The sequence below is a fragment of the Panthera onca genome, chromosome E2, assembly GCF_046562875.1.
Source record: "Panthera onca isolate mPanOnc1 chromosome E2, mPanOnc1 haplotype 2, whole genome shotgun sequence".
NCBI classification, from domain to species: domain Eukaryota; kingdom Metazoa; phylum Chordata; class Mammalia; order Carnivora; family Felidae; genus Panthera; species Panthera onca.
In genome coordinates, this window is record NC_138353.1 from 42,592,506 (window position 1) to 42,604,672 (window position 12,167).

The 12,167-nt window shown below is 46.2% G+C and overlaps 2 protein-coding genes across 7 annotated transcripts in view; one reads left to right on the forward strand and one right to left on the reverse strand.

Annotated features, from left to right (window-relative positions):
• PLEKHG4 (pleckstrin homology and RhoGEF domain containing G4) overlaps positions 1 to 12,167 on the forward strand; it is a 37,050-nt gene that overhangs the window by 16,396 nt on the left and 8,487 nt on the right. The window lies entirely within an intron of this gene.
• KCTD19 (potassium channel tetramerization domain containing 19) overlaps positions 1 to 12,167 on the reverse strand; it is a 31,623-nt gene that overhangs the window by 5,003 nt on the left and 14,453 nt on the right. For all 6 annotated transcript variants that reach the window (XM_060650484.1, XM_060650487.2, XM_060650486.2 and 3 more), the window contains 7 exons: positions 8,380 to 8,530; positions 7,391 to 7,582; positions 6,057 to 6,188; positions 3,447 to 3,657; positions 2,136 to 2,296; positions 800 to 903; positions 184 to 326 (listed from right to left, as the gene is read on the reverse strand). In XM_060650484.1, coding sequence (XP_060506467.1) covers positions 184 to 326; positions 800 to 903; positions 2,136 to 2,296; positions 3,447 to 3,657; positions 6,057 to 6,188; positions 7,391 to 7,582; positions 8,380 to 8,530 — 1,094 coding nt within the window. The remainder of the gene's footprint in view (positions 1 to 183; positions 327 to 799; positions 904 to 2,135; positions 2,297 to 3,446; positions 3,658 to 6,056; positions 6,189 to 7,390; positions 7,583 to 8,379; positions 8,531 to 12,167) is intronic.

Here is a 12,167-nt window from a genome sequence, read left to right on the forward strand (position 1 = left end):
AATGACAAGATCTCGTCAGGCTGGGCAGCTGGGTGCATAGAGGCATAGCCTTCAGAGCTGCTGCCTTGACAGCAATTTACATATTGGAAATAATATAACCTCCTTGAAGGCTGCAATCTGAAGGTTTTTCTATTATACAAGGAAGGGATTTCATCACGTGATTTCCTTCCATTTATCACTTACTTAAATTCAGATGGTAAAAACAGTTTTCCAAGTCTCAGGAAGTTAAGAATGTGTCGGAACATTTGGCCATCCCCGTGGATCAGCAGGGTCTGTCCGTATGTGATCCAGTATACTCTCTGAGGGTTGGACAGAAGTTCTGGATACTGCAAGAGGTTGTACACCAGACCTTGTCAGTCTGTTAGTTAAAGGGCTTGGTCTTTAGTAAGGGGCAGGTCAGTCTTCTTTTACTTCATTTTCTTGACCTTTCTAGGCTTTGGGATTTCCAGCTCCCTATCTTTTTAGCCACAGGGAGCGATAGTGGGGAGCTGAGCATCCAGGGACAAGAACAACCCTGCTTCAGTTTTACTGCCCCTAAACCACCCTCTCAAGTCATTTGTAAGCCTACCCTGTGTCTTGCTCAGTCCAGGCCCCTCAGACTGGTCTCCTCCCTACCCAAACTCCTGAGGGCGTTTGTAGCATGCTGTTCATACAATAAGGGCACTTTGGGCCATGGGGTAGGGGGAAGGTCTTATTCTAAGCAGGTGCTAGAGACTGTGTGAGAGTCAGATGACAGGTTCTAAAGCAGCTCAGCCACAGAAGCCAAAAGGAAAAGAGGGTAGCTCCGGGGCCAGCATACCTTCAGCAAGGTCTGCAGGGTGGTTGCATACCAGTGGCTTCCAACATAAACTTTGACGATCTGTTGGGGGGAATATACAGTGATTTCTGCTGTCCACTCCTCATCTAAGGAAACCAGTGAAAAGGAATGTATCACATGGCCAGAAGGGAAATTAGGACATTTTAGTTAATAATGCATGTTAAGACTCAGTATCTTCAGTCATGTTGTGTTGCCTCTTCTGAGAAGCAGAAGAAATAGAAATCTCTGACACCAATCTTCTCTCAGGCTTTCTCTGCAGCTCACTACAGTTTCCTGGGTGGTGAGGTGGGTTTGGAATGGCAGCTTGGAGGGACAGCTGATGACTCTGGGAGTGGGAAGGGTAAGCCCTCTAAAATCCCAACCCCAAGAACACTGATGCTCTTCCCCCAACCCACCTCTCTCAAGAAAGCTGGACTAATGTTCCTGTCTACCTACATTGTCAGCTGCCTCTGGTTTCTGGCTGGGTGTGTCCTTGGTGTATAACTCTTCATGTGGTGAGAAGTCCCTCTTTATGTTTGTGCTTATAGTTTAGTTAATGTCACACTGCCAGCACTCATCAAATCTGTCACTGGTATAGAGACCAAGCCTCTAGGTATGTCTGGAGAATGGGGCTTCATTTTGGGGAGATGAATCCATGACCCTCTTCCTGGGGGAGACTAGACTTAGGCTTTGTTCTGATGTTTGGGAACCAGTTTCTAATGAGCTTTGTAATAAGTAAAAGGTTTATGTTATGTAACGAAGAGGCAAGAGGTGTATCACTAGATTGTGAACTCCATGAAGATAAGGACTGGGTCTCTTGTGTTCACTTCTATACTCCCAGTATCTCCTTTCCTGGTATATGGTAGGTGCTCAATAAATATTGAATGTTGCTGAATGATGGAATGCAGTGGAAACTTGATCTAAAAACTTTTTGTTAATAGTTACAGGCAGCTGGTGAAAACAACATTAGTTTTGGACCCAGATTCAAACTCCAGCTTGATCACTAGCTCACTGAGTAATTTGAGGCTTATCTGTTAAATGGACCCAGGGACTGTTCTTCCCAGGAGGTTATGAGGATCAAATGAGCACAGCATGTCAGCTCTCAAAGACCCATGTGGCCCCCTACTGAGGTCAGTCTGTACTACTTGAGGCTACTCATGGGCTTGAGGTGAGGAGGGGTACCTTAACAGGAAAATTTCCCTCTAGGAAAACCTACAAATGTTGGATTTCCTCTCCTCTTCCATCTACAATTCCTGGCCCTGGCCAGCCTCAACTTTCCTTTTTGATACCCAAGCCCTCCTCTGATGCTAAATTCAAATAAAGAAGCTTCCTCATTTACTGAGCACATCCACGGGTGCCAGACTCTTCGGCTCCAGATGAGTCTTCAGGGCTACTTTCATTGGCTCATAGGTGATATCCCTTTTGTCCAGGAAGGCACAGAGCTCGTACACCTCGGAAATAGTCTCAGTCAGGGGCAGTCGACAAGTCCCTAGCCAGTTCCTGCCCAGAGGAAAGGCCTGTTAGAGAGAGCCTCAAGCACTGCACACCTAGGGAGCTTGCTAACTTTTCATGCATAGAATGTCTTGTCCTTAACACCGGCTGAAACCTGTGGCTACTAACCTCATTTCCTTGATTTAACCAGAAATCTGGTGATGTCTTATAGGAGAATGAGCTTGGACACACAGACTCACCATCTTGGAGCTGAGCTTGACCTACTTCAGAAAAGCCCTCTAAATCAACTAACTGTAAGCTTCTAGGTCTGCCTGAAGTTCCAGAAGCCAGGCCAGGGACCACCCACTTCCATTCTGCCCCCGCTAAGTGTCTTCCCATGACATCACAGTGACTGTGTGGCAGCCTAAGATTACTAATACTGTTTGTGCCCAGGAAAGAGGCTGGGGGTCTGAATATCAGTCCCTGCCTCCAAAGGCATTTGTGACATCAGGGATGGGACATCTCTGGGAGAGATGGATGGTGTGGGCCACAAAGGCCCAAAGGGCCCAGAGTTGGCTAACCTCCCCAGGGGCTCAGGAAAACCTACTTTCACATTTAGTTTTGGTACCAGTATATTTTGTGACCCTAAGAGAGTTAATTGCTCCACTCCAAACATCAGTTTACTTTTCTATAAAACAGGATTAGAATCCATGCTTCTGCACTAATGGGGACACTTTAAGCTTATTCCCTGAGACACAGACCAGGTATCACCTCTTTTGGGAAGCCTGCCTTACTTCGCTTCTGGAGCTCACCCCCAGTTCTGGCATTTCTGTGTATCTAGCAAGACTCCCAAGGGTTTCAGGGAGGGCCTTTGTAGGAAGGTCTGCATGGCAGGGAAAATATCTAGCATCCTGAGGGTTGTGACCGTGACCTGGTCATCTCAGCCCTAGTACAGGGCTGAAAACAGCAGTGGATTGCAGAAAACAGAAATATGAAACAGTCTGAAGCCTTTGAACCTTGGGAACCCTTATACCTTTGGAACCTGTGCTCTCCTCTAAGGCCTGGGTTTAGTGGTGGTAGTGGGAGTAGCTAAAATGATGGGTTTGCCTCCAAGGACACTACTTTCCTCTGGCTCATGGGCGGGGCCCCAGGTTGGTTTCTGGAGAAAGGCAGAGACCAGCCTGAGTGGAACTGAGCTATTCACTGAGGAGGGCCTTACTTGACGTGCTGAAAGAGAACCCCATTCCCTGTGATGTACAGTCTACTTCCATCCAGCGTGCTTTCGATGCGGAGCTGTCCCAGTGCGGAGTCTGGGTACTTGACAAGCAGACCCAGGGCCATCGTGTACAACGGCTTCATAGACTCCAGGCCTGCTGCATGGCCCCCTTTCCCAGGGCTCAGGGGAGAACAGGAGGTCCGGGAACAGCCACCTGTGCCGGCGAGAAGGGGGTGACTCCTAGACTCCTCACAGTCATAATTGTATTGGAAGCTTTGGGTCTTGCTTCCTACTCCTGCCTTGAATTAGTACTAAAGAAACTTAGAGGAAGCTTATTTCCTTGCATAGCCAAATCTGATTCTTCTCAAAATCTGTATAATTTTAGGATACATAGGTTTAGAGGCCAAAGCTATTTGTTGGGAGGTAGGGTTGGGCGGGGGATTAATTTGCTGAATCATTAACATTTGAATTTCAGAAATTTCAGTACAGCAGCCATTTGGCCCCATCCTCTGCAGGAATCTTCCTTTGTTCCAAGTTCTGCTCTAATTAATCATCTATGGGGAAGACGACCCCATAGCACAGAACCTGATATGCATTACAGGCTTCTCAGACTCACAGCCCCTATCACTCCTGGGCAGAATTTCTCCTACAGACAAACTATGTGGTATTACTTTTAGATTGGGTATCGGGATTGCTAGCTCACAGGCAGGACCTTGTTCTCCTGAAGTGGGTACAATGCACAGTCTATAAAATCCTGTCCCAGTGGCAACAGTGGGCCAGCAGGCAAGCTGCTGGGTGATTTTCATGGATCGTACAAGAGGGGTCATGCCATCCTTATCACAGAGGAGGAAACTATCCTGAGAGGCTAATTAAGTACCTTGCCCCAAACTGTAAAGCTAGGTGGGGCAGAGCTGGGATTTGAGGGCAGCTTGTCCATCTCCAAAGCTACTAGAGCCGTTTCCCTTAGTTATGGTGCTTTTCAAAAGACAAAACCACACTTTGTATTTGGGGGCTGCTGCATGATTTACAGAGCCTGTCTGCAAACATGCTTTCCCGCCATCTTCACATAGCTCTTGTGGAACAGACACCACTCTACTCATCTCTCAATGACCCATGTTCTCTGAGAAATAGAAGCCCTTGAAGGAAGGATTTGAACTCAGCCCTCTTAAGTGGATTGTAGACCCTGGAACAGGCTCCTGAGACCTGCTTCAGGATGCCACTAGTCCCATTTTTGCCTGGGGAAGAGGCTGGGAAAGTTAGGCCTAATCACAGGGAAAGACCTTATTCGATGCACAGACCAAACTTCACATGTGCAAGACAGTTTATATGTTCTCAGAATGCCAGCTGAGGCCACACTGCAACACAGCTAGCTCCCTGCAGCATGCACAGTAGCTTCCACAGATATGCAGGATTTGGGAAATGGGATGGTGGGAGGCAAATAAAAACATGAGGATGAAACCAGAATGAGGTAGAGCTGGGAGCATAAAGGCCTGGATTGGACCAGGTCAAGAAGTGTTAGGAGCAGTCCTTTTGGGCTGGAACCGCCATCTTCCAGTAATTCGCCAAGATGACCAACACAAAGGGAGAGAGGAGAGGAACTTGCTATATGTTTTCTAGGCCTTTTAGAAAACATGGAGTTGTTCCTTTGGCAACACACATGCGAATCCACAAGAAAGGTGATATTGTGGACATCAAGGGAATGGGCACATTCAAAAAGGAATACACCACAAATGTTACCATGGCAAAACTGGAAGAGTCTACAATGTTACCCAACATGCTATTGGCATTGTTGTAAACAAACAAGGGCAAGATTCTTGCTAAGAGAATTAATGTACATATTGAGCATATTAAGCACTCAAAGAGCCAAGATAGCGTGTGAAGGAAAATGGTCAGAAAAAGAAGGAAGCCAAGGAGAAAGGTACTTGGGTTCAACTGAAGTGCCAGCCTGCCCCACCCAGAAAAGCACACTTTGTGAGAGCCAATGGAAAGGAGCCTGAGCTGCTGGAACTCATTCCCCGTGAATTCATGGCATGATAAATATAAAAAAAAAAAATAAAAGACCTCAAGACTGTTTAAAAAAAAAAGAAAAAAAAGTGTCGGGAGCAGGCAGAGACAGGCACAACAGCCAGAGGATTTGAACTAGGGAAACAAGGGAATTTGGGGATGGGTAAGATAACTGGAGCACTAATAGAGAATTTGCTTGAGAGTTTCCCACGCCCTCCAGCTATGCCTGGAAGAGGAAGGACGGCAGAGGCAGTCAGATGCTGCAAGTTGCTCCCCACTTCCCCAAGCAGAACAAACCTCCCCTACCCTTGGGAAGCTTGCCCTTGGGCCCAACCTCCCTCCCTAGGACATTCAGGCCTGGTTTCCCCACCCAGGCTGGGCTGACCTACGTGCAGCTCAATGGGAAGGCTGAGCAGACAGGGTGTACAAGGTTTCAGGCTGAAATTGTTCTTCTCAGATTCTAAGTCAGCCAAAACACCCGCTTCTCCCACCACCACCCAAAGCCCAAAGTGGTTGTGGGAGGGGAGATGTCTGTTCTTGGCTTTAACAGCTCAAGCCTCAACTGCCCCAGAATGTCAAGAGCAGGGCAAGGTTCCTCTGGTGACATACCCATGTTCATCCGGTACAACCTTACAGCTTCAGTGAGCTCAGGGATTTCCAGAATTTCTACTTCTGCTTCTAACACATCTATGTTGGAGAAATTATCTGGTAGTAAAATCTTCTGTGAGCGTAGAAAATTCACTTGAAAAGCAAAGGGAAACATGAGATAAGATTATTTCTGATTTAACTGTAGGTCCAGGTTTGGGCAGGTTTGTGGTACTGCAACATATCCTACGCCCTCCTTGTTCTGAAACAACTTCTAAACATACCTGGTTAGATAGGCTTTGAGTCTGTGGTTTCAAGGTGAAAGACCCCAAATTACTTTGTTTTCCTGTGTCTGAGTCCATGGGTGTGGCCTCCCTTGGCCTGGCCTGGAGCTCCCAGGTGAGCATACTGGCCTTGAGACTTACCCTGTGAGTCTTGACCCAAGAGCAGGTCATTCCAAAAGGGGGGGTTGTCTTGCTGCTTACAGAGGAAAGGCCCAGCTGTGCCTGGGCTGGCAGGTGGCACTTGCAGTTTGTCCCTGCCTGGATTGCAGTGTGGGAGGCAGAGATGGAGCCAACACTAACGTCCTGTGTGAATCAACTTGGAGATTCAGAAGCACATCACAGACAACTTTCCAGGTGACTGTAAGTAGGAATGGCTGGGGTTCCATGCATTTGGGCCCCAGTACAACTTGGGTGTTTCCTGTCCTATTCATCTAGGCAGCAGTAGCATCTTGGAATCAGAAAGCTCATTCAGTTCACACCCTAACCAGACCTTGTCCTAGGGTGGTAGGGGGAGGGAGGCTTGCTCTGTCCAGGGTTGAAGATTTCATCCCTCCTTAGGCCACTAGTTCAAGTAATTTTACAATAATTTGACTACTCTCCTTCCCTTTTATTCTGGTTTTAGTGGAAATGAGAGCAGGTAGGGACCATTCTTTGAAACAAAGGAATAGGAATAGGAAACCCTATTTCCTCATTTTATGGTGAGAGGAACTGAGGCCAGGAGGCCAGGTGGATACATAAAGGCAAGCTAGAGAGTAGCTGACTTTGGAGCCCAGCTCAGGGCCTTGCCCTTCACACCAACTCCTGTGGCCTCTGATCACTGCAGGTAGTTTCCAGTGCCCCTTTACACCCAGGCCATCCCCAAATGAACAGGGAATAATATAGCCCTGAGGCTTGTGGGAGTCTAATGCTGAGAATCTGCTAGCCTTCCAGAAGGCTCTGTCATGCCTTCACCTCCTCAACCCAGGGAAGCTCCTGAGGCCTTAAGCACCAAGCTAAGCCGCCAGGGTGTGTGGGATAGGGAGGGGTGGATAGGCCCTACCTATCAGCCCTCCACCCCCAGGATAGAGCAATCACCAATGAAGCGGAATTCACTGCACTCGCACTCGATTAGGGCCACAGTTTCAGCCAGCCACAGCAGATTGTCTTCAGTCACCAGGCTTGGATACTTGGCCACTAGGTCTAGGGGCAGAAAGCAGTAGTGCACTTCCTCTTCTGTGTCTAACAATGGTGTATCCATGAGTCCCAAAGGTGCCTTATCATGGAGGCCTGGAAGAGAATGTGCAGAGGGGCATCACCACCTCTCAGAGGTTAGGGCTCTCACTGACCCAGGGGTCCCAGAGGAAGATGGAGAGATCACCCCAGAGATGGTCCCTGCCAGGTGCCTCCTTTCTCTCTCTCTCTCTCTCTTTCCTGTCTGTCTGTCTGTCTCTGGATGTAACTCTAATGTCAAGTGCAGGAGTGTGGTGGGGAGAAAGACAGAAATCTATTTTTTCTATACTGAAGGGCAGTAGGTATGTTGTAACATTTTGGCTTATGTACCCAACATCATTAAGTTCATACTTGTTACCTGTCTAGTTCTAATTGATCAAACCAACTATTGTGACCCACAGCCAAAATAAATGCTTTTGACTGTCTTGGAAGCTCAAGACCCATCAGCAGTCGTGAATGGCTGTTCTCATGTCCCAGAGAGGCCAATCTATACTGCAAGGCATGCATCAGACAGTGATCATTTGGGGACATTCCTTGTGTGGTGGTTAGAGCTGACTTGAAAGGTTAGTGGAGTTCTCTGACTACTAGGAGGGGGCAGAATGCAGCCCAGCCTTGCCCAGGTAAAACCACTATGCAGAGAAATGAACGTGGAAGAGGATGTTTAGTTCCAGAGGGTAAGCAGCCTTGAAGAAGGCGTGTGGCAAGGTACAAGATCAAAGGAGATGACAGAGAGGTAAAAATCATCCAGACCTAGTTCAAAAATCAGAGTATTCTCCGGATGGAAGCCACTTCTGTTAGGATGAGGAGAAGGAAGGCTGGTGTGGGCTATAGGATGGGTCAGCCTGTGGGTATACCTGTGAAGGCTGGGCTTTTTATAGGAAACTCTGAGGGTTTGCTGATACACTTCCACGTTCGCCAGTAGTTCAAAGATGCTCTCTCAGCAACAGGTATGTCTGCAGGCCGTACACGTAGGTGGTGTTTCCCTTCCTTCAGATTATCTAGAGTCTGTTAGATACAGAAAATTACTACCTTGAAAATTCTAAATCATGTAACTGTCTACCAGTTCTAGGGCAAAGTACCAGGAAAGATAGTATGTGTTTTACTTTGATAAAGTGTTTTGAAATAAATTTAGTCAATCATACATAAATATAAAAATTTAGGTCTATAAGATGACATGCTAATATTCAAAATTTCAGGGACTATTTCTCTTATTTTTTTTAAACAATCTTTTTGGGTTATAATTTTATGCTGATTGATAGAAAGTTATCTTACATAAGCTAAAGAGTAATTTATATTTAATCATTAAAAGCTTGAGATTTTCTATCATTTCCCCTCAACAGTTTAAAAACCCTTTTGAACTGTTAGAGTTGCTGTGACCTGCTTATTGTTTGTGTTCATCCTAATCCTGGAACGTGATCTAAGCAGGGAATTGGAGGTAGCACAGGGTACCACATTTTTCAAAGCACTTTCACATGCATTTGCTCATTTACCCTGACATAGCTCTGTGAGATAGATGTGGTAAATGTCTGCATTCCCATTTTACTGATGAGACAGTTGAGGTTAAAGGATTTGTGACTTGCTCAAGTAGTCTTTCACATCCAGAGCTTCTGTACCTGAAGGAGCAGGTGACCAGGGTGGGCTGAGGCTCGAGTGGAGCACCCCAGATAGGCAGGGATGAAGCTCAGAGCAGAGGGTGGGCTCATGCCACCCTTCACTCAAGGACCCATTTTCCTTCAAGAGTCCTGTACAGGGGGCAGCTTATCATAACATCAAGCCCATTTTTCATGTACCTACTCTAGAAGAAAATAGTATTTTCCCATCAAATACTAGAGATAGCTGGAAAAGTTGTCTTTGAAAGGCATCATGTGACAACTTTTTTCTCTAAGAGCCTCAAAATTAACAGAACACCTTAGATTCAGTATGATACTAATAAAAGAACCTGCTTCTAATCTAAACTACCAGATGAAACTCTGGTGAAGCTGGTCATAGGAATCCCGAGCTTTGAGAGGGCCCTCTGGTGGCCATACCTATAAAGTGCACCCACATAACTGCTTAAACTCTGAAAGGAGACGAGAAGTGGGAGAATTCTTCCTCACTTTAGGTGGCTGGTGGACTTGTGGAAGGATTGGAAAATGTCGGGGTTGTGGGAAGTGCTTTCCTGGGAGCACTGAGTAATGGGAGAGAAGAATAGTGTGTGTGTGACACCAGAAGAGAGTCTGTCATTCATTCATTTAAGAAATGCTTGTGTATCACCAGGGCCACAGATACTGTGCCTGGACTCAAGGAGCTCTCAGTTTGAGGGAAAGATGAGAAAAGACAAGAAAACCAACAATTTACATATACTGGGATAAGAGCCAGCATTGTTTTTGAAGTTTCAGGAGCTCCAGGAACCTAGGATTTCTTTCCACAGCACTGGAAGAAAATATAGGCTTTTTGTCCCTTTTTGCTCAGGATTGCACACAACTTTAGCTTCTATGTGAAGCTGTCAGCTATCCTGAGGAGGGAAACTGGTGAGAGATGGATTTCTGTATGAGGGAGTAGTTGGCCTCGGGCAAAGAAATAAAACTGAGGTTCTAGGAAGGTGACAGACTGGAACAGTTTCTGCAAAAGTGAGTGAGCAGGATTATTGAGTTAAAATGAGATGATAACGATGATGATGATGATAATAATAAATTATATTATTATAGTATATAATGTAGTATTTGTACTGAGAAAAGGGACAAAGAAAACAGTGACTGCACAGGAGGGACAGGACAGGGTGGGAAGATGATAGGTAGAGATATACACTAAGTCACCTACCTCTGTGCCTTGATTGTAGCTTTAAGGTGTATGGAGGTTGAGGAAGTGAGGGAGATGAGTCTAGAGCAGTAAACAAGAGCCAGAGAGTGAACATCTCTGTAAGCTGAGCTGAGGAGTTTCATATATCCCCTGGTTAAGTGAAGCCATTGAAGGATTTAAAGCAGGAACTGTAACTTGACTGATAGTCACACTATCCACTCAGTCAGTCAGCAAGCCCTGTGACTCCATCCCCTGCTTTCTGCTCCACCCTCTTCCTCCTTTCCCTTTCCCCAGTCCTGGTCCTCTCATCCCCAGGTCCTTTCCATACAGTGTATCTTTCGAACATGCCAATGAGTCCAAACCAGTCTCCATCTTAAAAAAACTTCGGTGCTCCCCACTACCTATGGGGCATCCAAATTCCTTTTAGCATTGCATGCGAGGTCCTTCACAATCATTGGAGGCAGCAGGATATACACAACAAGCATGGAGCCTTGAACTCAGACAGACTGGGGTTTGAATCTTGCTTGGTCACTTAACAGCAGGCACTTTTTTTTTTTTCTTAAGATTTTATCTTTTAAGTAATCTCTACATCCAATGTGGGGTTTGAACTCACACCCCCAAGATCAAGAGTCTCACACTCTACTAACTGATCCAGTCAGGCACCCCTACCCAGGCATTTTAAAACTGAATTCTCCTAATGCCCCCCTTACACACACAAAGTAGGTTTTACTATTATCATTCCCTTTTAGCAAATGGGAAACAAGACCCAAGAAGAGAATGAGTACTCAGTGCCCCAAGTAAGAGGAAATGCTACAAATGGAACCCAGGATTCTAGAGTCCGTGCTCTTAACCACTGCTCTTGACCACCTGCCTCCCATCTGTCACTTAACATCTAGAAGCCTCAGGCTCCTCATAGGCAAAGTCGAGATAGTAAAATCTGGAAGATGTTGTAAGGATTAAAGGAAATAATATAATGTTAATTTCCTTTTTTTAAGTTTATTTATTTATTTTGAAGAGAGAGAGTGCAAGTGGGGGAAGGACAGAGAGACAGAGGAGGAGAGAGAGAATCCCAAGCAGACTCTGCACTGTCAGCGCAGAGCCTAATACAGGGCTCAAACCCACAAACCACAAGATCATGACCTGAGCCAAAGTCAGATGCTTGACTGAAACACCCAGGTGCCCCTAATTTCCTTCCTCTTAATGGTCAGATCCCAAACTACCTTTCCAGCTTCATCTTCTACCATTCTGTCTGCACTCCATCATCAGTGATACTCAACTCCACAAAACTCCAAAGACACACCATGTTCTGTAATGACTTCTCAATTTTATATATACCATTTCCTCTTCCCAGAACACTTCTCTCCTCCCTTCACTGCCTGAAAAGCCTGCATCCTCCCCTAGCTAGAGCAGGTCATCCTCCTTTGTTCCCATAGACCCTTCTGAACTTCTCCATCTGGGTCTCTGTGGCTTGATTTCAGGCCTGTTCTTTCAGGCTTTGGGAGGAAGGACTGACTTGATGCATCCCAGCTTCTTTTTTTTTAAAATTTTTTTTTTTCAACGTTTTTTATTTATTTTTGGGACAGAGAGAGACAGAACATGAACGGGGGAGGGGCAGAGAGAGAGGGAGACACAGAATCGGAAACAGGCTCCAGGCTCCGAGCCATCAGCCCAGAGCCTGACGCGGGGCTCGAACTCACGGACCGCGAGATCGTGACCTGGCTGAAGTCGGATGCTTAACCAACTGCGCCACCCAGGCGCCCCGATGCATCCCAGCTTCTAGTCTAGAACCCGATGTGTAGTAAGTGCTTAACTGCTGCATTAAATGAAAGAATTCACATAAATGGAGAGCTAGAAGGCTGAGTCC